Genomic DNA, 25949 nt, shown 5'->3' on the forward strand with positions numbered 1-25949 from the left:
ATGATGGGAGGTCAAATATACAAGAACATATGTGACTGGGAATGGCTACAGAAGAAGGGGAGTGTGTGTATGCTGTGTTGCCCAGTATGCTTTCATACATCACAAATATGGGGAAGTTTTGACTTCTATTTATTAACTTATTTAGAAATCACACAAGTTTTGTTTTTTGGTTTTGGGGTCTTCTTGTTTGTTTTTAATTTTTGCAATAGAGAGTGAGAGAGGAACAGAGAACGACAGACAGGAAGGGAGAGAGATGAGAAGCATCAATTCATAGTTGTGGCACCTACTTGTTCATTGATTGCTTTCTCATATGTGCCTTGACCAGGGGGCTACAGCAGACCAAGTGATCCCTTGCTCAAGCCAGCAACCTTGGGCTTCAAGCCAGCTACCTTTGGGCTCAAGCCAGCGACCATGGGGTCAAGTCTATGATCCCATCTCAAGCTGGCAACCCTGCGCTCAGGATGGTGAGCTCATGCTCAAGTTGGTGACTTCAGGGTTTTGAACCTGGGTACTCAGCCTCCTAGGTTGATGTTCCATCCACTGCATCACCATCGGGTCAGGTGGAAATCATGTAAATTTTAAAATATTTTTTTCTTCAAAAAAAATATTTTTTTTCTTCATTATTCTGTAGGTTCTGAAATATTACATCACTTTTGGAAGCTGGCCCAGCTTCAAGTCAATAAGGAACATGGTTATTGTTACTATGTGTATAAGGAATTGTAGGGCAACGTTTTCTTTGGATGAGCAGGCCAGGACACAGGAACAGCAGGACATTCAGCCTTCACATCCTAGTCAGATACATGAGGCCACTATTCCCAGGGGAAGGAGCCTTGAGGAAGCCCGGCCACCTTCTCCCGGTAAACTTTATCAAAGGCTTCTGTCTGGGCCGCTGTCAAGTGATTTTTCCAGTCCCCAGTGATTCCTGTCAAATACAAAAAAACAACAACAACAACATAAAACACAAGTCCAAACAGATTGATACATAAGGTCTCAAGACTCCAGTTGAACTTTTCTGTCTGCCTCTACTGCGAAGCTATCATGAACCCTGACCCAGAAAATGCAGACCAGGTAGTCGGCGGGTTAAATTGTTCCTGTCTGGGTTCAGATGGCCGTTGGCTTCAACCCTAGACTGCTAGTCACAGAATGTAGTTGAGTTTACAGTTTGCCATCTGTTTAATGAGACTGCCCCTGGTACCTGCCTCATGGTGACATTGTGAAGACTGAGCAACAAAGGCCACAATGGTGATGTCACCTGAAAGCAGTGATTTTTTCTCTGCCAGGCACTGTGTGTTAGGATGTTACTTGCCCGCATCCTTGAATAAGCAAGGCATTTCTTTGGGTCAATGGAGGTTCTTCTCAGCCATGTTACTCTTTAATTAATTTATTTTTTAATGTTTGTTATATTGATTTTAGAGAGAGTAGAAGAAAGAGATGGGAACATTGATCTGCTCCTCTATGTGCCCTGACCAAGGATTGAACCGACAACCTCTGTGCTTTGGGACAATGCTCAGACCAACTGAGTAATCTGACCAGGGTTGCCATGCTACTCTTACATGGGTCAGGGTAAAACTGGCATTCTTGCTCTAGATTATGACTCCCAAGTGTCAGTCCTCTGTCCTTGAACTCTATACCTGTGACCGGCACAGCATCCAACTATGCTACCCAGAGTTTTCAACTTGCAGTTCCCTTTACCTCAAATGCTGTTCCCTTGGGCAGCCCAGCATAGAGTCTAATGTTTTCTTTATGTTCACCCCCAACCACTCTATTGTAAAATCCAGGCTGACAATGGAATTGTCCCAGTCTCTGCAATCCACACCCTCATTCCTCGTATGGAGTGGACATGTTTCATTTTTATGATAGGAGTTGCAGCTGAAGGTTTTGTTTGGAGCTACATCACATGTCTTTCCTCTCATTTTTCCCTCCATATGGGGTATTACCATATTTCCTCATGCATAAGATGCACCCTTTTCCGAAAAATTTGGGGTCTGAAAATTGGGTGCATCCATCCATACAGTGGTTGTAGGTTTTTTTTACTTGCATTTCCCACATTTGCATGCTTGTTTTTGTGCTCCTTGTTGAAGACAGTGATTTGTCATCAGACACAGATGAGGACAAGCTAATGGATGGGAGTTTTGACAGTGATGAGGAGTTGTATGAATTTTATGATGAATAAAACTTGAGTTCAATAAGTTTATGTAAGATTTTTTTTTTCAAATTTCAGGCCCCAAAATTAAGGTGCATCTTATACATGGGGGAATATGGTACTTGTCAGTATCTATTGGTGGAATAGATATTCCCATTGTCCATCTATATGAAGAGATGGTCACTTTAAGGGTCTAGGGACCACACCAATGCTGTGAGTGGAAACTCTATAGAAAATATGGGTATGACCTACATGAGGAACAATAGCTAGGAAATCGGTGTGTGTCTCTTCAGCAATGCTTCCTATTGCTGTTTTCTTTATAAATACCAAAAATCATCCCTTCAACTATTTTTTAAAAATTTCCCACCTGAGCAGGTGGTGACACAGTGCATCATACATCGACCTAGACAAACAACAGTTGATGCCAACTGAAAATTGGAGGCAGACAACACCAACCCTAGACTTAGCCAGCTCTACAAACAACACACCCAAACAAGGAGGGTATACACAGACAAAATGGGAAGACAGAGAAGTGCAATCCAAATAAATCAACAAGAGAAACCCCCAGAAAATAAACTGAGTGAGATGGAAGTAAGCAAACCACCGGATGCAGAGTTTAAAATAATGATTATTAGAATGCTGAAAGATCTTAGAACAACAATGGATGGACACAATGAGCACATAAATAAAGAGATAACAAGCATCAAAAAGGACATTGAAATAATAAAGAATAACCAGTCAGAAATGACAAATACAATATCAGAAATGAAGATTACACTAGAAGCAATTAAAAGCAGACTGGATGAAGCAGAGGATCAAATCAGCAATTTAGAAGACAAGATAAATAAAAACACGGAAGCAGAGCAGAAAAAAAAAAGCTGAAAAAATCTGAGCAAACTCTAAGACTGTGATGGCGAACCTTTTTATAAAAACTGCCCACATTTGCAGTGCTGGTCAACTTGGTCCCTCTGGCCCACTAGTGGGTGTTCCAGCTTTCATGGTGGGCGGTAGCAGAGCAACCAAATGGTGCCACGATTGGCCCACCATGAAAGCTGGAATGCCCACTAGTGGGCAGGAGGGACCAGGTTGACCAGCACTGCAAAAGTGGGCAGTTTTTATAAAAACGTTTGCCATCACAGCTCTAAGAGAACTCTGTGACAACCTAAAGAGAAACAACATCTGCATCATAGGGGTTCCTGAAGAAGAAAAGAAAGAACAAGGGATAGAGACCTTGTTCAATGAAATCATAGCTGAAAACTTCCCTAAATTGGTGCAGGAAAAAGCCACACAAGTTCAAGAAGCACAGGGAACTCCAAAATAAGAGAAACTCAAAGAAATCTACACCAAGACACATCATAATTAAAATACCAAAGCTAAGAGATAAAGAAAAAATATTAAAAGCTGCTAGAGAAAAAAAGGCTATCATCTACAAAGGAGCCCCCATAAGGATGACATCAGACTTCTCAACAGAAACACTGGAGGCCAGAAGGGAATGGCAAGAAATATTCAAAGTAATACAGAACAAGAACCTACAACCAAGACTTCTTTATCCAACAAGGCTATCATTTAAAATTGAAGGAGAAATAAAAAGCTTCCCAGACAAAACAAAACAAAAAACTCAAAGAATTCATTACAACCAAACCAATGTTGCAAGAAATGTTAAGGAGCCTGTTGTAAACAAACAAAAAGGGAAAAGAATATAGTAAAAGAGGAATATTAGCTTTAAAGAATAAAATGGCAATAAACAACTACATATCAATAATAACCTTAGGCCCTGGCCAGTTGGCTCAGCAGTAGAGCATTGGCCTGGCGTGCGGGGGACCTGGGTTCGATTCCCGGCCAGGGCACATAGGAGAAGTGCCCATTTGCTTCTCCACTCCCCCTCCTTCCTCTCTGTCTCTCTCTTCCCCTCCCGCAGCCAAGGCTTTATTGGAGCAAAGATGGCCCGGGTGCTGGGGATGGCTCCTTGGCCTCTGCCCCAGGCACTAGAGTGGCTCTGGTTGCGGCAGAGCGACACCCCGGAGGGGCAGAGCATCGCCCCCTGGTGGGCAGAGCATCGCCCCTGGTGGGCGAGCCGGGTGGATCCCGGTCGGGCACATGCGGGAGTCTGTCTGACTGTCTCTCCCCGTTTCCAGCTTCAGAAAAATACAAAATAATAATAATAATAATAATAATAACCTTAAATGTAAATGGATTAGATGATCTAATCAAAAGACATAGGGTAGCTGTGTGGATAAGAAAACAGCACCCATACATATGCTGTCTACAAGAGACACACTTCAAAACAAAAGACACACATAGATTGAAGGTAAAAGGATGAAAAAAGATATTTCATGCAAATGGAAATAAAAAAAAGCTGGGGTAGCAATACATACATCAGACAAAATGGACTTTAAAACAAAAGCTATAATGAGAGATAAGAAAAGGTCACTACATAATGATAAAGAGAGCAATCTTACAGGAGGATATAACCATTATAAATATCTATGCACCTAATATAGGAGCACCTAAATATATAAAGCAGACTTTTATGGATATAAAGGGCGAGATCAACAGCAATACTATAATAGTAGGGGATTTCAATACCCCACTAACATCACTAGATAGATCCTCAAGAAAGAAAATTAACAAAGAAACAGCAGACTTAAAGGACATACTAGATCAACTCGATTTAATAGATATCTTCAGAACCTTTCACCCTAAAGCAGCAGAATATATATTCTTTTCAAGTGCTCATGGTACAATCTCTAGAATAGACCACATATTAGGGCACAAAAAATTTAAGAAGATTGAAATTATATCAAGCACACTCTCTGATTACAATGGCATGAAACTAGAAATCAACCACAACAGAAAAACCAAAAAATACTCAAACACATGGAAACTAAATAGTATGTTATTAAATAACGAATGGGATAACAATAAGATCAAAGAAGAAATAAAAAAATTCCTAGAAACAAATGATAATGAGCATACAACAACTCAAAATTTATGGGGCACAGCAAAAGCAGTCCTGAGAGGGAAGTTCATAGCACTACAGGCATACCTTAAGAAGCTAGAAAAAGCTCAAATAGCCCTGGCTGGTTTGCTCAGTGGTAGAGCATCAGCCTGGCGTGCAGGAGTCCCAGGTTCTATTCCTGGCCAGGGCACACAGGAGAAGCGCCCATCTGCTTCTCCACCCTCCCCCTCTCCTTCCTCTCTGTCTCTCTCTTCCCTCCTGCAGCCAAGGCTCCATTGGAGCAAAGTTGGCCCCGGTGCTGAGGATGGCTCCATGGCCTCTGCCTCAGGCACTAGAATGGCCCTGGTTGCAACAGAGCAATGCCTCAGATGGGCAGAGCATCGCCCCCTGGTGGGCATGCCAGGTGGATCCCAGTCAGGCGCATGCGGTAGTCTGTCTGACTGCCTCCCCATTTCCAACTTCAGGAAAAAAAAAAAAAAAAAAAGCTCAAAAAAACAACTTAACCCTGCATCTGAAAGAACTAGAAAAAGAACAGCAAGTAAAGCCCAGAGGTAGTAGAAGGAAGGAAATAATAAAGATCAGAGCAGAAATAAATGACATAGAGGCTAAAGAAACAATACAGAGGATCAACAAAACCAAGAGCTGGTTCTTTGAAACGGTAAACAAGATCGATGAACCTTTAACCAGACTCACCAAGAAAAAAAGAGGACTCAAATAAATAAAATTAGAAATGAGAGTGGAGAAATAACAACTGATACAACAGAAATACAAAATATTGTTAAAAAAATACTATGAAGAATGATATTCCAAAAAATTAGACACCTAGGTGAAATGGACAAGTTCCTTGAAACATATAATCTATCAAAAATCAATCTGAAAGAATCAGAAAACCTAAACAGACTGATTACAAGAAATGAGATCGAAACAATTATAAAAAAACTCCCAACAAACAAAAGCCCTGGGCCAGACAGCTTCACAGGTGAATTCTACCAAATATTCAAAGAAGAACTAACTCCTATCCTTCTCAAGCTATTTCAAAAAATTCAAGAGGAAGGAAGACTTCCAAGCTCCTTTTATGACGCGAGCATAATTCTGATTTCAAAACCAAGCAAAGACAACACAAAGAAAAGAAATTATAGGCCAATATCCCTGATAAATTTAGATGCTAAAATCCTCAACAAAATATTAGCAAACTGGATCCAGCAATACATGAAAAAAATTATACATCATGATCAAGTGGGACTTATTCTGGGGAGGCAAGGATGGTACAATATTCATAAATCAATCAGTAATTCATCACATAAACCAAAAGGAGAAAAACCACATGATAATTTCAATAGATGCAGAAAAAGCATTTGATAAAATCCAGCACCCATTTATGATCAAAACTCTCAGCAGAGTGGGAATACAGGAAACATACCTCAACATGATAAAGGCCATCTAAGAAGAAAAAAATCAAAACAACAACAACAAAAAAATCCCAAAATACATCGGCCTTGAGTGCTGAGGACCCAGGTTCAAAACCCCTAGGTCGCCGGCTTGAGCGGGGGAGGGAGGTCACCAGCTTGAGCGTGGGGTCACCAGCTTGAGCGCAGAACCATAGACACGACCCCATGGTTGCTGGCTTGAGCAAGGGGTCATTGGCTCAGCTGGAGTCCCCCTACCCCCATTCAAGGCACATATGAGAAAGCAATCAGGGAACAACTCCAGTACTGCAACTATGAGTTGATATTTTTCTCTCCCTCTCTCTTTCTCTCTCACTTAAAAAGAAAAATCCCCCCATTGATTTGATAGAGAGAGAGGAAAAGAGAGGGGGAGCGAGAGAGAGAGAAAGGGAGAGAGAGAAGCATCAACTCATTGTTCCACTTAGTTGCTCCATTCAGTGGTGCCCTCATTGGTGGCTTCTGCTATGTGCCCTGCCTGGGGATGGAACCCACAACCTCAGTGTGCTAGGGCAATGCTCTATCCCTGAACCACCTGACCGGGGCCTCATTCCTTAACCACTTTTATTTTTGTTTGTCTACTTTATCGATTTTTTAGAGAGAGAGGTAGGGAGAGAGAGAGAGAGAGAGAGAGAGAGAGAGAGAGAGAGAGAGAGAGAAAGAGGGAGAGGAATAAAAAGCTGTTCTTGTTATGTGCCCTGACCAGGGATCGAACCGGCAACCTCTGCGCTTCGGAACAATGCTCTAATCAGCAGAGCTCTCCATCCAGCTAGGGCTCACTCCTTAAACTCTTTTTTTTCTTTCTTTTTTTCTTTCTTTCTTTTTTTTTTTTTTTACAGAGACAGAGCAAGAGTCAGAGAGAGGGCAGATAGGGACAGACAGACAGGATGCAGAGAGATGAGAAGCATCAATCATCAGTTTTTTGTTGTGACACTTTAGTTGTTCATTGATTGCTTTCTCATATGTGCCTTGACCATGGGGCTACAGTAGACTGAGTGACCCCTTGCTCAAGCCAGCAACCTTGGGTCCAAGCTGGTGAGCTTTGCTCAAACCAGATGAGCCCACACTCAAACTGGTGACCTCAGGGTCTTGAACCTGGGTCCTCCACATCCCAGTCTGACGCTCTATCCACTGCGCCACCGCCTGGTCAGGCTCACTCCTTAAACTCTTCAAGCCCATCCCCACTTCTGCGATTTGTAGCTATGAAGATTATTTTTATCATCTCCATGTCTGGGTGCATCCATCGATGCTGGGGCATTCACTGTCCCCTTCCACCCATGTCCTAACTCTAGAAACTTCCTCTTACCTTTTCTCATGAGACATCCTTTGCTGTGGTCCATGTAGGTGTCAGGGAGGAGAGAGTAGTTGCTCATTTTGTTGTCCTTCATGGCCTGGAAGGAGACATTCTTCAGGACCGAGTTCAGCTCTTCTGGGCTCAGCTTTGTGCCCAGGAACTGGCAGACTTTCTCCACGCCGGCTCTCAGGTCCTAGAGTGAAAACCACACAACATGGACATTGCTGAGCATGAAGGGGAGAAGGAGAAAGAAGGGATGAGGAGAAGCGGGAAGACTGTCAGCCTGTCTTGTTTACCTACACAAAACCTGAGCTGGGGATGGAGGAGAGGGGCCCTGAGCAAACGCTCTTCACTCTTCGGAGACAAATAGGGTGTGAGATTCATATAGCTTTCTGTGAATAGGGTCCCAGTCGGCTCCTCAGGAGCCCACTTCCTGTCAGTCAGTGTGGGAACTTGTAAGTACTTCCTGCACCAGTCCAACCCTGTCCAGTCCCCCATTCCACGCATCCCCTCCTGCCCCTGTCCTGAGGTTCCCAGACAGCATCAAAGTTTTGCCCTGGAACCACAGATAGCCCTCAGCAAGTCCAAAAGTTATGTCTTCCTCAGTGCATGGATGAGATGTTATAAAAATACATAAATGCAAGATGACCAATCGTCCTCCTTTAGGGAGAACAGTCCTTCTTTTGTAAGTTCCATCTTCCCTCAAAAATTGTCCTACATGTCCTGCTTTTGGATATTGGAAGACTCATCTATAAATGTCCATATTAGGTTGATGCAGAGTCAATCCATTGCATGTGATATGATGTACTTGTATCTAAATGAGTACTTTTTTCTTATAATTATTATTAAAAATTAATAGGCATGAAAAAAATTAATAGGCATGTAAGCATAATGACAATATAAAATATTACACATGTTTTATTATGCATTGATCATATTATAGTGTATTATTGTCACAATGAATAAAATGTTTCTTTTATTTACAATATTGTTTTCTTCCATTTATTTTTGTCCTTTTTGTTGAAAAAAGGACACCTTTTGTTGTAAAAGGACACCTTAATACATAAGAAAATTGAAGAATATGGGCCAACTAATGAGGTTAATAAAAAAAAACAAAACCAACACAATGACCCTACTTGGTCTCATCTCTGGGATCAGTGTTGATTGAAAGTGTAGAATGGAAACATTCCAGACTGGAGGGAAGGTAGACAGCTATGACATGGAGTTGAAGAAAAGAATTTTTTTTTTTTGTATTTTTCCAAAGTGAGAAGCAGGGAGGCAGAAAGACAGACTCTAGCATGTGCCCAACTGGGATCCACCCAGTATGCCCTCCAGGGGGCGATGCTCTGCCCATCTGGGGAATTGCTCCGCTGCAACCAGAGCCATTTTAGCGCCTGAGGTGGAGGTCATGGAGCCATCCTCAGCACATGGGCCAACTTTGCTCCAATGGAGCCTTGGCTGCAGGAGGGGAAGAGAGAGAGAGATAGAGAGAAAGGAGAGGGGGAAGAGTGGAAAAGTAGATGGGCATTTCTCCTGTGTGCCCTTGCTGGGAATCAAACTCGACTTCCACATGCCGGGCCAATACTCTACCACTGAACCAACCAGCCAGGGCCGAGAAGAATTTTTTTGGTAGAAGAATTACCTGATGCAGCTCCTCATACGATATGATCAGGAAATTCTCTTTTCCTTTCATCTGCAGCCAGCCACAAACATGGTCAAACCAGGAACCATATGGCACTGTAAGGGAAATGAGGAGAAAAGGTGACTGGTTCACGTTTGTGTCCTCCATTGCCTAAGCAACTCTGCACCTGTTCAGTGTGTTAGCCACACCTTAGGAATTCTATGACCAAGTGACCTGAGTGCTGAAAATTCTTTCCCTGATTCACATGAGAAATAGAATTCCACACTTACTGCCTGGATGGCCGAGCAGTAGGTGCTAAAGGAGATACCCTATTTGAGATGCGTTCTAGATAAACCAGAAATAAAATGATTTTGAATGGTGAAGAGACAAGCTAGAAAAGGAAAGAATAGAAGTCAAACTCCATCTAGTTTGGAGTCAATGTCTTTGTTCTCTTTGTCTGTGAATACTAGGAGGGAGTAACCTGAAGACAACACGTGCTTTTGTCTCTTTACCCACTCCAGACCTTTGGGACTGTACTTTATTTATATTTTTAAAAAGATTTTATTATTTATATTTAGAAAGAGAGAGAGAAAAAGAAAGGTTGGGAAGAGCGAGGACCATCAACTCATAGTAGTTGCTTCTCATATGTGCCTTGTGCAGGCAAACCCAGGGTTTTGAACCAGTGACCTCAGCATTCCAGGTCAATGCCTTATCCATTGAGCCAGCACAGGTCAGGTGGGACAGCTCATCTTCTGAGAAATCATTCCCTTCACATAGTCATTCTATTCAGATGCCTATTGTTGGGGAATCGTATGTCGTATGACCTGATCCCTTTGATATTGTTGATTTTTCTTGAAAAGGTCATCTGATGAATAAGGATCACTTGAAAAGTCTTGTACATCTACCTCTACCTTTTGGATTTTTTGTAAGTGTCCCCCTCACCACCGTGGAGAAAGAGAAGATGCCCATGAAAGTGTCAGTGCTATAGTGTCAGAATTTTCACTATTACCCTAGACAGGTTGGTACCATTTTCCATGGCGTCAGAACCATCAGAGCATGCCTCCTACACAGAGTCTCCCTGGGGAAGGAAAGTCAAAGTATTGAGTGACTTTCTGTTTCCATTTTGAGAAAGTGAAGGTTGAGACCAAGCATGCATGACTGAAGGCAGTTACATCCAGGGAAGGCCCAAGGGCACGGATGCTTGGCCTTGCTGGAGTTTTTTTTGCAGGTCAGGAATCAGATAGTAGATGGTGTGGTATTATGTCTCAGAAAGGATAAAAGAAATTTAATTAGTTTTGTAAAATTAAACAATAAAATTGTATGTTATATTCCGTTTGTTAGTTTTTTATGCATGATGTTATGTTTTTGCTTAACAAATTAGATAACTGATTTTTCTAAGGCCCCTCAATTCTGGAGAGATTGGGGTCCTCTACTTGCAGTACTGTTGTTGCCTCATTCTTTTGTGGCATCTCTTCATGAGACCCTGAATACGAACATCTCCCCATCAGAATGTGAGTCAAATGTTTGGAATGACAGCAGTGGTTAGCTAAATAATGGTCCCCGCAAAGTTGCCCGTGGCCTAATCCGCAAATCATGGATGATGTGATTAAGGATCTTCAGACAGAAAGGCTATCTGGATTATGTGGGTGGAAACAGTGTGATCACAGGATTCCTTATGAGAGAGAGGCCGGAGTGTGAGACTCAGAGAAGGAGATGGGATGACAGCAGGGTTTAGAGCAGGGGTCCCCAAACTTTTTACACAGGGGGCCAGTTCACTGTCCCTCGAACCATTGGAGGGCCGGACTATAAAAAAAAACTATGAACAAATCCCTATGCACACTGCACATATCTTATTTTAAAGTAAAAAAAAAAGGGAACAAATATAATATTTAAAATAAAAAACAAGTAAATTTAAATCAACAAACTGACCAGTATTTCAATGGGAACTATGTTCCTCTCACTGACCACCAATGAAAGAGGTGCCCCTTCTGGAAGTGCGGCGGGGGCCGGATAAATGGCCTCAGGGGGCCACATGCGGCCCACGGGTCGTAGTTTGGGGACCCCTGGTTTAGAGGGATGTGGCTATGAGCCAAGGAATGTGGGTATCCTCTAGAAGCTGGAGAGGCAGGAAGTGAATTCTCCACAAGAGTCTCAAGAATGAAATGCAGCTAGCTAGATCTTCACATTAACTTGAGTCCCTAAAACATAGTTTTTGATTTTCTGAACTCCAGACACTTCAAGACAATTCTTAGTGGTTGTTTGAAACCACTAAGTGTGTGATCATTTCTTACAGTGGTGACAGAAATAGAACACACTTCCCAACACAACAGGTGAGAAGTGAAATCTCAGTGTAGTTTAAACTCACATTTCTCTTGTTTTGAGTATGGTAATTATTATTGTTATTTTTTTACTGAAAGAGATAAAGACAGAGAGAGGGAGAGATAGAGACAGACAAGCAGAAAGAGAGAGAGATGAGAAACATCAATTCTTTGTGGTGGCACCTTAGTTATTCATTGATTGTTTTCTCATATGTGCCTTGACTGGGGGGCTGCTCAACCCAGCAATGTTGTGCTCAAGCCAGCGACCTTTAGGCTCAAGCCAGTGACCATGGGGTCATACCTATGATCCCATGCTCAAGCTCGCTCAAGCCGGGTGAGCCCGTGCTCAAGCCAGATGAGTCTGCACTCAAGCCGGCAACCTTGGGGCTCAAACCTAGGTCCTCTGCATACCAGTCCGATGCACTGTCTGGTCAGGCAAATTATCCTTTTATATGTTATCCTACTTAGAAAGATGTTGTGGGAGCCAAGCATGTTGATAGAGATTCTGTGTTAATGGGAGGTGCCCTAGATTTCCCAACATCAAGGTTGGATTGCAGTGTTGTTGTATAAACCACAAAACAGCAAGTCCTGGATGTGAGGGGCAGAAACCCCACCATTACTCCAGGAACCCTTATTTTGAGTCAGACTCACCATTTCCTTGAAGGAACCACTCAAAATATTCTTCAAATGAGTCTGGAATTCTGCTGATCTTTAATGCTTTCCAGAAATGATAACCAGAAACAATAATATCTCTGGGATCTCTCATGATGTAAATACCCTTAAATGAAAAAAAAAAGAGAGATAATAAGAATAAATGTGCTCATGCTCCAGCCAATGGAGAAAAATCCAACTCCCACTAAACTGATTGGCTACAGTTTAATCTTTAATTTGTTCTTTTAACAAAATCTTTATTTCTTTATTTTGGGTAAAATTATATATATATTTTCTGCTAAGAATAATTAAAATAATGGTGATATGCTACTAAACAGAAATGCCTTCCTTTGGATAATTTTTAAAAAGTATAACATATTCAGGAATAAAAATAGATTATAAAATCAATTCATGGAATACTTTTACTGACCTAAGTGAATACTCTTGCTCTATGAAATTAATTTTTTATGTAATATGCTCAATAATTACATTCTGCTAAAGCTATGAGAGCTTTGTTTGCCGTATTTATGTAATTTAATGTTCTGCTATAACTATGTTTCAATAGCCAGAAATAAGGTTTCTCTTTAATTCAAAAACTAATTAAGTTTATATTTTACTTTTAAAATATAATAATAATCAATAAAATGCCATCGGGCCTGACCAGGTGGTGGTGCAATGGATAGAGCATTGACGCAGGATGCCGAAGACCCAGGTTCAAAACCTGGACATCGCCGACTTGAGCGCGGACTCATCTGGCTTAAGCACAGGTTTGTGGGTTTGAGCGTGGGATCACAGACATGACCCCACGGTCACTGGCTTGAGCCCAAAGGTCACTGGCTTGAAGCCCAAGGTCACTGGCTTGAGCAAGGGGTCACTGGCTCAGCTGAAGTCCCTTGGTCGAGGCACATATGAGAGAGCAATCAATGAACAACTAAGGTGCTGCAACTACGAGTTGATGCTTTTCATCTCTCTCCCTTCCTGTCTGTCTCTGTCTGTCCCTCTATCTCTCTCTCTCACTAAAAAAAAAAAAAAGAAAAAAACCCCATCAGTCCTACGGTCCCTTTTGTTAGACTGGCCACAGGGTCTTACATCAGTGAAAGACCTGCAATGACCCTTTACTCTATTCAATGTAGTCTGTCATTTAAAATTTTTAGAACTCACTGTGCAGCAGACATTCCCTTAGGCTTTATAGAAGGTGCAGTGAACAAGATGCATATAATTTCTCTTCAAGGACATTATGGTATGTGGCATGGAGGCAAATCAATTTACTATATTTTGGCCCCACAGTTTTCAGGAGCTCCGGGTAGTGAGTCAGGAACTCTGAGTTCCGTTGGGACTCTGACAGGGACACCCTACTCGAAGTTCCTCCAGGAAGTTCACGTTCCAGGCTTTCGTTTTTTTTCTAGAAACTTCTATTGCATCAGCGCTTCCCAGATACTAATGAGACAGATGTTCAGGGTCTTTCACAAAACTAAAAATGGAGGCATGAGTAAACAGATTGTGCTGCTTTGTATGGTGCCACCTTAGGAGAGAAATCAAACTTGTGGACTTCTCACCTGTTTGTTCAAAACGTGACAACCAGGAACAATAGAGGAGTGAGCAGGAGGGTTTCTTCCCTTCTAAGCTCTGCTCAAGGTTTTGTCTTCATGTGTCCAGGGGAGAGTCACGTGGGCATGAAGAAGACTTAACCTAAAACTAGGTTATTGATCACGAGGAGATTAGAACAGATGTATATTGGGGCCCATGGTGGAAGTCAAAGAGTAAGACAGCTTCGGGTTCCAGTGGGATTTGTGTCCTTAGTGAATACGAGGCAGAGACACAGCCAATTTTTGCGAGCACACACAGGAGGGTCTTTGCATTTAAACATTCAGCACCAGGAGACCCTCTCTATGTGTGATTCCCCTAATTTTTCAGCATCACACACTGCAATCCATTGAAAATATTTCTTGTTATTGAGTTCAAGTCCCCCAAATCCCAACAAAAATACGAACAGACAACCTGAGAGTGTTACTCCCTCATTAATCTTTTTTTAGTGATAGAGAAAGAGAGAGAGACAGACAGACAGGAAGGGAAAGAGATGAGAAGCATCCACTCATAGTTGTATCACTTTAGTTGTTCATGGATTGCTTATCATTTGTACCTTGACTGGGGTGGGGAGAGGACTCCAGCTGAGCCAGTGACTCCTTGCTTAAGCCAGCGACCTTGGGCTCAAGCCAGTGACTTTGGGCTTCAAGCCAGCGACCATGAGATCATGTCATTATCCCATGCTCAAGCCGGTAACCATGTGCTCAAGATGGTGAGCCTACACTCAAGCTGGGGACCTCGGGATTTTGAACCCAGGACTTCAGTGTTTCAGGTTCTAATTAATTCTCTCTGGTTAACCAACAGTAACAACAACATCTGAATGTGTTACTTTTTCTCATGGCACATGGTACTTTCGAGGTGTGATTAAGTCTACTCTGGTGACAATGGAGTAGCTGGTACAGGGTCGTCATTCATGACATAGAAAACTGTAGGTAATACTTGTCAGACAGTAGACACAAGGCCATGAAAGGCTGAGATTCATGGGAGAAGGAACCAAGCGAGTTGGGCTCCCTGACCACCCACGTTCTGCCCGTGGACTATCTCTCATCTATACTGTAGTGGAGAGAATACGACCCAAGCAAACCAGTCATGCTGAATGGAGGGGACAAACTCACACCATGGGGCAGCCATGGTGACTGGGATTGTCAGAGTGGTGGGACATCAGGAAAGAGAGAGGGGTCTGTAGACGCTGCCTCGGATAAGGGTCAGAGTCCTCTGTGAACCCACGGCACCGTCAGGGATCACCAGACACATCGTACCAGGGGGCCGCGATTGCCACCAGCTTATCAGCACCCCTGGGGACTGTGAAGATGGATTGGAAATGAGTGGGAAAAATGTGTGCATTTTATCCAGTGGGGAACGTAGAATAAAAAGCCCTGCTTCTCCCCAAACACAATGGAGCCCTAATGAAAATGAAAAGCTGCTTTGAAAGCACTGAAGGAAAAAAAAAAATCAACACAACCTTTAATCTAGATCTGAGAACATCTTCCTTCAAAAGCATGTAGGTGGGACACAAAATTGAGACTCATGGACATAGATAAGAGTGCAGTGGTTACCAGGGGGAGGGAGATGTGATGGAGGGGGAGTGGGGAGAGGAGGAGGGGAAGGGTATAAAGAGGAATAAATAAATATAAGGTGACGGAGGATGATTTGACTTTGGGTGATGGGCATACAACATAACAGACTGTCCAAATGGTGTGGAGATGTTTACCCAAAATCTATGGACTCTTGCTGATCCATGTCACCCTGTTAAGTTTAATTTTCTAAAACAAACAAACAAAAAGCAAAATATAGTTTTAGAAACATGTGAGCTCAGGGAACCTATGGCTAGAAGCTCTACACTACAGCAAATTCTAAAGGAAGTCCTTCAGTCTGGTGGGGGCAGGTTATAATACGTGTCAGAAAGGGAGGAAGGGTCTCAGAAACAGGAAGTGAATAAATATAGAACAGTATTTTCTTTGTCCTTGTAATTAACTTAAAGGACAAGCAAAATAATGCCATAGGTGGTTATCATCATTTATGTAAACCTAAAAAAATTATAGGGAGCCTGATCAGGTGGTGGCACAGTGGGTAGAGCATTAAACTGGGATGCAGAGGACCCAGGTTCGAAACCCTGAAGTCACGAGCTTGAGGGTGGGCTTATCTGGTTTGAGCAAGGCTCACCAGCCTGAGTCCAAGGTCGCCGGATTGAGCCAGGGTCACTTGCCCTGCTGTAGCACCCCCCCCCATCAAGGCACATATGAGAAAGCAATCAATGAACAACTAAGGTGCCACAACACAGAATTGATGCTTCTCATCTCTCTCCCTTCCTGTCTGTCTGTCCCTCCCTATCTGTCCCTCTCTCTGTTTCTGTCACATAAAAAAAATTATGGGGAAATCGTACCTAGAACTCTGGTGGGAAATAAGAACACAATGCCTCACTCAGCTACAAAGTCTGGTTCCCCCTCGCTCAGACAAACTGGAGAAGTCATCCTCCATCTGCCCAGTTCCATCAGCATTGCCCTCCTGGAGGCCACCCAATACTTGATATTTTTCTCCTTGCCTCACCCTCTTATTTACTATATTTTTAAAAGTAGATGTTACTCATGCAGTATGCCCTGCAGTCTGATACTAAGCTAGGCTCTCAGTAAGCCATATCGTCGCTATAGATATGAACTGAGTGTATATGTCTGTTCTTGCCTTTTCCCGTAGTAGAATCCATAAATTTGTTAGGATGTGGCTTGGGCTTGTCTTAATCACCACCTTCCTCCAAAGTCTTTTACGCAGAGCCTGACACATAACCGGTGCCTAATACCTAAATGTATGAAGAAGAACTTCATGAAAGCCCGTGCGCAGTGAGCCAGGTGTTGGGAAGGAAGGAATGCACAGGTGCATAAACACGCCAGTTTCGGGACAGAGAAATGGAGCTTCAGAGACAGCGCACTCGCGGTCGACAGACAACCTCTGGAGAGCCAAGGTTGGAATCATAATTATTTCCTGTCATAAACTCATGACCATTGTACAGAGCTTGGTCTTGGGGCTATTTCTATTTGTTTGTTTGGTTTTTTTTATCTCCTTTACTCCTAGTTACCCAATATTTTCACAAATCTCTAGAGCGTTTTGACACATTCAGCCAAATCAAGGTTAAAGGGTTAAAAAAATGGTAACAGAATAAACTGCAATGATGGCAATAACAATAAAATAACGAACCTGACAGAACACAAGCGAACGGATATAAGTACAGCACAGCATCAGCGCAATAGAAGCTCTTGTGACTTAAGAGTATTTGCATGATAATTTACTATCACATCACATAAGATGGTTTGAGGGCACTCCACACAACGTGGATAACATGTTCAGCATCACATGTATTCAACTGGAATCACATGTATTCAACTGGAATCTCAGATGAGGAAAGATGCATCTCTATCGCCCAGGGTCACTCAATGTCACAGCTTTCCTTGCAAGCTCCTGAAATTATGCATCGGTGGGCTGTGCATCTACTGAATGGGTAAAGCCTGCCCAACGTTGATTCTATCAGGATTAGAGATACCCTTTTGGATTTCAAGTGTTAGTGCTGAAGGCACATTTCTTATGAAACACAGGTGTTGGTTAACCATGGAGATGCTGTCCCCCGCCCCCGTGGTCCTGTCAATGTTGGGGACCTCGGTGTTGGTGGTACGGCCAGGATCTGTTTACCTACACCCCCAGTGTGCTCTGGAGCAATGCCAGGCAGGTTGTCTGGAGTACGACATTGTACCTCGAAAACAAGCTTCTCTGAATATCTATCTCTCTTTGCCAACCCATGTAGCAACCAGGTGCTGAAACACAAGCATTCAGGCCAGCCCGAGAAGTGATGCAAACCAACCTTGCGTGATTAGCTCACCTTGGCCTTGGACTTGAAGAATGACTTGGGGAAGAAATCAATAGGCAGGTGGGAGCTGTAGAAGCGGGGGTCTTTCTGAGTCTCTATAAGTTCGAGCCCTGTGATCGATTCTATCCACGGCGAACGTTCCCACTTGAGAACAGTCTGGACCCAGCTGGGGTCTCCCTTGGTGTGGATCAGATGGACAATCTCCAGGATCCAATTGGTCCCTGAATCAGGAAGAAGAGAAGAGAGTGTTATCTGCTTCAATTGGACTTTGGATGCCACCCTGACATCTTAAAGACACGGTTCTTTCAGCAGTGTCACCCATGTCCCTGAATTTCTCACCTTGCTTTTTTCTTAGACACCTTCCATTGATCTTTCAATCTTGAAACATTAAACATTTAGTTTCCATTAGACTGTGAGCACCTTCTGAGTTGACAGTATTAGTATCACATGTACAATGTCGTGATTAGACATTTCTATATCTTACAAAGTGATTACCCTGATAAATCTAGTACCCACCTGATATCATGAAAAGTTATTACAATATTATCAACTCTATTGCCTATGTTGTACTTTACACCCCTATGACTATTTTTTCCATTTTATTTTATTTTATTTTTTACTTCTGTATTTTTCTGAAGTGAAAAGCAGGAAGGCAGAGAAACAGACTCCGCATGTGCCCGACCAAAATCCACCTGGCATGCCCACCAGGGGGCAGTGCTAGGGCAGTGCTCTGCCAATCTGAGTCGTTGCTCTGTTGCAACCGGAGCCATTCTAGTGCCTGAGGCAGAGACCATGGAGCCATCCTCAGTGCCCGGGCCAACTTTGCTCCAATGGAGCCTTGGCTGCTGGAGGGGAAGAGAGAGCTAAAGAGGAAAGAGAGTGGGGAAGGGTAGAGAAGCAGATGGGTGCTTCTCCTGTGTGCCCTGGCCGGGAATCGAACCCAAGACTTCCACATGCCAGGCTGATGCTTTACCAGTTAGCCAACCAGCCAGGGCCCCCTGTGACTATTTCATAACGGTCCATTTGTACTTCTTAAGCCCTTCCCCTTTTTTCACCCAGTACCCCAAACTCCCTCCCATCTGGCAGCCATGAAAACATTCTCTGTGTGTGGAAGGTTTGTTTGTTTAGATTCCACATATAAGTGAAATCATATGGTATTTGTCTTTCTCGGTCTGACTTATCTCACTCAGACAACGCCCTCTGGGTCTTTCCATGCTGTTGCAGATGGCAAGACTACATTCTTTTTTTATGGCTGAGTAGTAGTCTGTTATATATATGCACAACTTCATTATCTTCTGATGTCTATTGATGGACACTTAGGCTGTTTCCATATCTTGGCTATTGTAAATAATGCTGTAATGAACATGTGAGTGTGTATGTCTTTTTGTATTAGTGATTTGGGTCTTTTATATGTATATATAAATACCCTAAAGAGAAAGCGCTGGATCTTTCTTTGTCTCTTGTTATAGCCTTTGCTTTAATATTTGTTTTGTTTGGTATCCTGGCTTTAAAAAATTTCTTTAAGTATACTGCTCACAGAAATTAGGGGATATTTCACAATGAATATCAAGCTATAAGATATCCCCTAATTTTTGTGAGCAGTATATGTTAAACTTTACATATTGCTACCCCAGCTTTTAAAAAAAAATTTCATTTGCATGGAACACCTTTTTTCATGTCTTTACTTTTAGTCTGGGTGTGTCTTTAGATCTGGAATGGGTGTCTTGTAAACAGCATGTATATGGGTCTCATTTTCTTATCCATTTAGCTACACAATGTCTTTTGATTGGAGCATGTGATTCATTGACATTTAAAAGTAATTATTGATAGGTATGTAGCTATGGCCATTTTATCATTTATATTTATGTTCTTTTTTTCCTTCTTTTTAAAAATGTATCTTTAACATTTCTTGTAATACTGGTTTGGTAGTTTTAGCTGTTTCTTGTATGGGAAGCTCTTTTTCTTTCTTTCAATTATAAAATTATAATAGCCTTGCTGGGTAAAGTAGTAGTCTTGGTTGTAGGTCCTTGCTTTTCTTTCTTTCTTTTTTTTTTTTTTTTTTTTGTATTTTTCTGAAGCTGGAAACGGGGAGGCAGTCAGACAAACTCCCGCATGCGCCCAACCGGGATACACCCGGCATGCCCACCAGGGGGCAATGCTCTGCCCATCTGGGGCGTTGCTCTGTCGCAACCAGAGCCATTCTAGCGCCTGAGGCAGAGGCCATGGAGCCATCCTCAGCACCCGGGCCAACTTTGCTCCAATGGAGCCTTGGCTGAAGGAGGGGAAGAGAGAGACAGAGAGGAAGGAGAGGGGGAGGGGTAGAGAAGCAGATAGGTGCTTCTCCTGTGTACCCTGGCTGGGAATCGAACCTGGGACTCCTGCACGCCAGGCCGACGCTCTACCACTGAGCCAACCGTCCAGGGCAGGTCCTTACTTTTCATCGCTTTGAATATTTTGTGCCAATTCCTTCTTGCAAAGTTTCTGTTGAGGACTCAGCTGACAGCGTTATAGGAACTCCCCTGTAGCTAACTAACTGCTTTTCTTTTGCTACTGTTAAGATTCTCTCTTTGTCTCTAACCTTTTGCATTTTAATTATAATATGTCTTGGTGTGGACCTCTTTGGGTTCATCTTGTTTGGGACTCTGTGCTTCCTGGACTTGTATGTCTATTTCCTTCACTAGGTTAGGGAAGTTTTCTGTCATTATTGTTATCTTTTTATTATTAAGTGAGAGGCAGGGAGGCAGATGAACAGACTCCCACATGCACCCCGACTGGAATCCACCCAGCAAACCCCCTACCAGGTGATGTTCTGACCATTTGGGTGGGGCTGCAGCTCCGTTGCTCAGCAACCAAGCTATTTTTAGTGCCTGAGGCAAGGCCATGGAGCCATCCTCAATGCCCAGGGCCAAGTTGCTCAAATTATTTGAGCCATGGCTGTAAGAGGGGAAGAGAGAGAGAAAGAGAGAGAGAAGGGGAAGGGGAATGGTAGTGAAGCAGATGGGCACTCTCCTGTGTGCCCTGACAGGGAATCAAACCCAGGACTTCCACAGGCCAGGCCAATGCTCTACCACTGAGCCAAGTAGGTTTTCAATTCTTTACTCTCTCTGTTTTCTTTCTGACACCCCCATGATGCGAATGTTGGTTCACTTGAAGTTGTCTCAGAGGCCCCTTAATTATTCTCATTTGAGGGGGGTTCTTTTTTCTCTTTGTTGTTCTGATTGTTTTTCTGCTTTATTTTCCAAATCACTGATCTGTTCCTCTGCTTCATCTACTCTATTGTTAATTCCCTTTAACATAGTCTTCATTGTAGTTATTGTGTTTTTCATTTCTGACTGGTTCTTTGGTATATTTTTTATCTCTATTTTTATCTTCCCTATCTCTTTGTTGAAATTCTCAGTTGAGCTACTCTTCCCCTACATTCACGAAGCATCCTTACAACCTGTCTTTTGAACTCTCTATCTGATTGACTGCTTGTCTCCATTTTGTTTATATTTTTTTCTGAAGATTTGTTTTGTTCTTCCATTTGGGATATTGTTCTCTGTCTCCTCATTTTGGCTGTCTGCCTTCATTTGTTTCCATGTATTGGGTTGAGCTGCTACATCTGCCAATCATGAGAGAGTGGCCATGAAGTAGGTGCCCTGTGGGTCCAGTAGTGCAGCCTCCCTAGTCACCGAGGACCGGTGTTCCAGGTATGTCCCTTGTGTGGGTTGTGTGTGCTGTTCTTCTGTAATGAAGCCTTGGTTGATGTTAGCACATTAACGGGCATGATGGACCGTTCAGTCTGATTAGCTGTGAGGAGTCGCTGTGACTACAGTGGAGGAGCTGTTGTGTAGGAGTCGTCATTAAGGGGGCAGGATTTGCTTTAGTGGCAATCTGGTGCCCGCCAAGTCTGCCCTTTGAATGTGCTGGTGTGAATATAGTTAAGTGGTTCTGGTGTGGTCAGCTACTGCCGGTTCACTGTTCAAGGCCTTCTGGCAGGAGCTACAACGTGAGATGCCAACGGCCGCCAACTAGGTTGGGCTGGGAGCTCCCTGGTAGAGGCAAAGCTGTGAACCCAGCTGGGCTGCCATTACTTCCGACCTTGGAACCACTTAGCAAGAGGTATAGGGCATGCTGAGGCCAGATGCTGTTTTCTTTTGGTGGGTGGGTGGGGGGTGTTGTGAACCTTTGAGAGGTTTTAGGAAAGTCCACAGCATGAGCCCTGACTATCTCTTTGTGGAAAAGAGCCCTGGAAGTGACTTGGGTGAGCTGGCAGGTTGGGTGGGGCGTGGGGACCTCAGAGAATCACCAGAATGAGGTGAATTGTGTGAGTCCGATTGAAGGAGACTCTGATAATGTGATTGCCTGTGCCTTCAGGGAGAGAGCTCAGTAAAGGAACAATGGCCTCTCCTAGAACTTTTGCCTGGGAGAAAGCCACCCTTCCCACCCTTTCTCTAATACCAGGCAATTCGGTTCCTCCTTGTGTGTCTCTGAGACTTTTCAAGTTGCTGGCCCCACTACGGGAGCTAAAAGGAGTGAATCCAAGTAAGTGTCTGCCTGGGTCCTTCAAGAGGAACACCTTGGGACTCTGGCAACACCCTGTCTCACTAAGCCACTATCCCCAATGGTTTTTATAGGCAGAAGTTATGGGGATTCTCTATTTGGCACTGGAACCCTGGGCTGGGGGGCCTCATGTGCAAGTGGGTCCCCTCAATCCTCTGGGGGGGACCTTCAAAGCTGAGATATTCCTCCCAATTTTTATCCCACCACAGGCTGGCGTGGCACTTGGCTGTTTCACATCTCTACCCCTCCTACCAGTCTTGATGTGGCTTCTTCTTTATATCCTTAGATACAGGACTTCTGTTCAGCTAGACTTTAGGAAGTTTCTTTAAAAAATTTTTTTTAATGTATTGATTTTGGGGAGAGAGGAAAGGAGGGAAAGAGGGAAGAAGGGAGGGAGAGGAAGAGAGAGAGAGTGAGTGAGAGAGAAAAAGAGAAAAACATCGATCTGTTCCTGTATATGCCCTGACCAGGGATCAAACCAGCAACGTCTGAGCTTTGGGAAGATGCTCTAACCAACCAACCTATCCAGCCAGGGCCAGGATGTTCTTAATGATGGTCATTCTGTAATTTAGTGGTAATTTTAATGTGATTTTATGAGGAGACAAACACAGTGTTTTAACTACTCTGCCATCTTGACTGGAAGCCAATCTGTCCATTCACTACTAACCTTTTTATTTATTTATTTTATAATTATTTTTATTTAAATATAGTTGGTATACAATCTTATACTATTTATATTTGTTTCAGGTGTACAATAGAGTGATTCAACATTTTCATACCTTATACTGTGATCACCTTAATAATTCTAATAACTATCTGTCACCATGTAACCTGAGTAATAATATTGTTTACTATATTTCCCTTCCCGTTTTCCTCCATTCCCCCACCCCCTCCCTTCCGGTAATGATTTCTTTTCTCTATGTTTCTAGAGTCTCTTTTGATTTTTTGTTTGTCTGTTTTGCTTTTAGATTCTACATATAAGTAAAACTATATGGTATGTGTCTTTCTCTGCCTGACTTCTTTCACTTAGCATAATAATACTCTAGATCCATGTTCTTGCAAATGACAAGATTTCTTGCTCTCTGAGAAGGAAGACCTAGAGAGGAAAATGCTCAGACACTTGCAACCATCTGCTTTTGCCTTTGAGTGAGCAAAGAGGACTCACTGCCTACAACTCACGCAGCCCCAAGCAGCCTTGAGGGGGACACACACCCCCAATCAGAGATGCCAGCAGTTCCGCTACACTGAATTACTGAAATTCTGAGTCAAGTAGAGCAATGACTTATTTTTATAAACATTTCATTATAAAACAAAAATAAGTCGTCATATGTTAAGATGTGTTTGTCAAGAATTCTGTCACACACAGCCCTTGACAGCTACGCTCCTATACTTTGCACCCTGGAATTTAGTATCTGGTCCAAAGTGTAAGTGTTGCAACACTTGAGAGATGCTGCCTAATTCAATGACCATGTTGCTTTAAACCCACTGCTTAAATAATATTTCTTTCTTTTTTTCTTTCTTTCTTTCTTTCTTTCTTTCTTTCTTTTTTTTTTTTTTTTTTTTTTTTGGTATTTTTCTGAAGTTAGAAGCGGGGAGGCAGACAGACAGACTCCCACATGCGCCTGACCAGGATCCACCTGGCATGCCCACCAGGGGGCGATGCTCTGCCCATTTGGAGCATTGCTTTGTTGCAACTGGAGCCATTCTAGCACCTGAGGTGGAGGCCATGGAGCCATCCTCAGTGCCCAGGACAACTTTGCTCCCATGGAGCCTTGGCTGCAGGAGGGGAAGAGAGAGAGAGAGAGAGAAAGAAGATGGGGAAGGGTGGAGAAGCAGATGGGCACTTCTCCTGTGTGCCCTGGCTGGGAATCAAATCCGGGACTTCCACATGTCAGGCCAATGCTCTACCACTAAGCCAACAGGCCAAAGCCTGCTTAAATATTTCTAAACTTCCAATTCCTCTGTCACTCTTCTAGTCCTAATCAAAGTTGTCAATGGACTCACCTATTGATCTGGCTTTATTAAATCTAAGTTGACCTACTGCTCTCTACTTATTCTTGGCTCTTAAAATTCCTTCATCCTAGAGAGCACCTTCTCATCTTTGCTCATACACACCTGTCACCTTGCCATTTACATGCTTTATAGGAATTGACATCGACTTGGGATACTTTTCTAATTTATTCATGAGTTGAAGATTTTAAAGCAATTTTCCATTTAAACACATCTGGTCTCCCCCCCTGCTACTATGCTATCTCCATTCTCCACAATATTTTTTTTCAGGTTTCCAACTCTCCTTCAGTATCTTGCAAATCTGGACCCTTCCATGTGTGACCCATCCTGTTCTGTTCTCTCTGCACCCCTGATAAAGCCTCTCTCCTCGACCAGAGGGTAGTCAGACTCCTCTGAGTCACCTTGACCTTATCCTTTTACGTCCATCTTTCTATGTCAGCAAAGTTCTAGCCAGAGTGCCACGAAACCAGTAATGGAAATTCCCCCACCCTTGATATCTTATCGAGGTCCTGAACCCTCACCCTTGATGTCCAAGTCCTGGGCTTGCCTTAGCAAAGATCTTGTTAGGCTGCTTGGGTAAGAACCATTGAACCTTTGAGGTCTAACTAAATCCTCTTAGTAGCTTTCAATCTACTGAGCCACTCACTCTGCTCAGTGCTTATCTGCTATATTCAGTCTCTCCAAGAAAGGAACAAATCCTTTCTTGGCATTTTATCAAGTGCTAGAATAATTTTTTATTTGACCTCTAAAAATACCACCTTCTCTTGACATCTCGGAGTAGATGGGTCCTTCCGACCAGATCCTTTGATGTCCTATCCCCTTTACACATCCAACACAATCACCTAATAATCTCTAGGACTCCTCATAATCTCTATGTCTCTACAATGCCCTGATGCTCACATTGCTTTGTATCATCATTGCCAGAATGACTCCTTCTTTCTGAGTATAAGCTCACTGAGAAACCACACTCATCACCAAAGCAGAGTTGAGTGTGAGGCACAGAAAAGCATCCCAACCCCCACCACCTCAGTTTCTTACCTGACTTCGGGTAAGAAAAAATAACAACGTCGTCATCCCTGACCACAAATTCATCCCTCAAAGACTTCAGGTCTTTAATGGTAGTTGTAGGGAAAGGGATCCCTTCAATCCACAAAAATTCTCCAGCCATTTCCAAACAACAGCCTTCCAACCTGGGTTTAGTTGTGCTGGGCTTAGCAATAGAGAAAGTGGCTCTACTTCCTGGTTCTGATCCAGATCACAAGTACAGAGAAGACCCATCCAAGGTTTCTCTGCGACAATGAAAAGAACTGAAGGGTCACAGTCAGTTGAGGTAATCATTAGCTCACCTGGAATACTTTCTGAGAACCATTGATTGAGTCTGATGCTCTTTAGCCTGCTGCATAATTATCCTTATTTCTTGGACACTCTCCCAGATTATATCGTTAATTATTGACTAAATTATGAAAGCCTTCAATCAAACAGTGTCTATAGAGTCCAGGAAAATAGCAATTTTACTAACAGGAATAGGTTGG

The 25949-nt window shown here is 42.9% G+C and overlaps 1 protein-coding gene across 1 annotated transcript; it reads right to left on the minus strand.

Moving 5' to 3' along the window:
- Nucleotides 1-112: 112 nt before the first annotated feature.
- Nucleotides 113-25716, minus strand: LOC136331850 (sulfotransferase 2A1-like). Its single transcript, XM_066270941.1, has 6 exons — nt 25456-25716; nt 17878-18086; nt 12429-12555; nt 9481-9575; nt 7851-8031; nt 113-922 (listed from the first exon to the last, which is right to left on the minus strand). Exons 1-6 carry the CDS (start codon nt 25583-25585, stop codon nt 810-812), a joined length of 855 nt encoding a protein of 284 aa, XP_066127038.1. The 5' UTR covers nt 25586-25716; the 3' UTR covers nt 113-809.
- Nucleotides 25717-25949: the final 233 nt, after the last annotated feature.

This window comes from Saccopteryx bilineata, chromosome 3 (assembly GCF_036850765.1).
Source record: "Saccopteryx bilineata isolate mSacBil1 chromosome 3, mSacBil1_pri_phased_curated, whole genome shotgun sequence".
NCBI classification, from domain to species: Eukaryota; Metazoa; Chordata; class Mammalia; order Chiroptera; family Emballonuridae; genus Saccopteryx; species Saccopteryx bilineata.

Bases quoted from the DNA above. Each gene is read 5' to 3' on its own strand.
- LOC136331850 (XM_066270941.1), bottom strand. From the start codon at position 25,585: ATGGCTGGAGAATTTTTGTGGATTGAAGGGATCCCTTTCCCTACAACT. The intron at 12,556-17,877 runs GTGAGCTAATCA...TTTTCATTTAAG, and splicing joins TCTTCAAGTCCAAGGCCAAG to GGTATTTACATCATGAGAGA. The intron at 8,032-9,480 runs GTAATTCTTCTA...TTTTCACTCTAG, and splicing joins CGTATGAGGAGCTGCATCAG to GACCTGAGAGCCGGCGTGGA.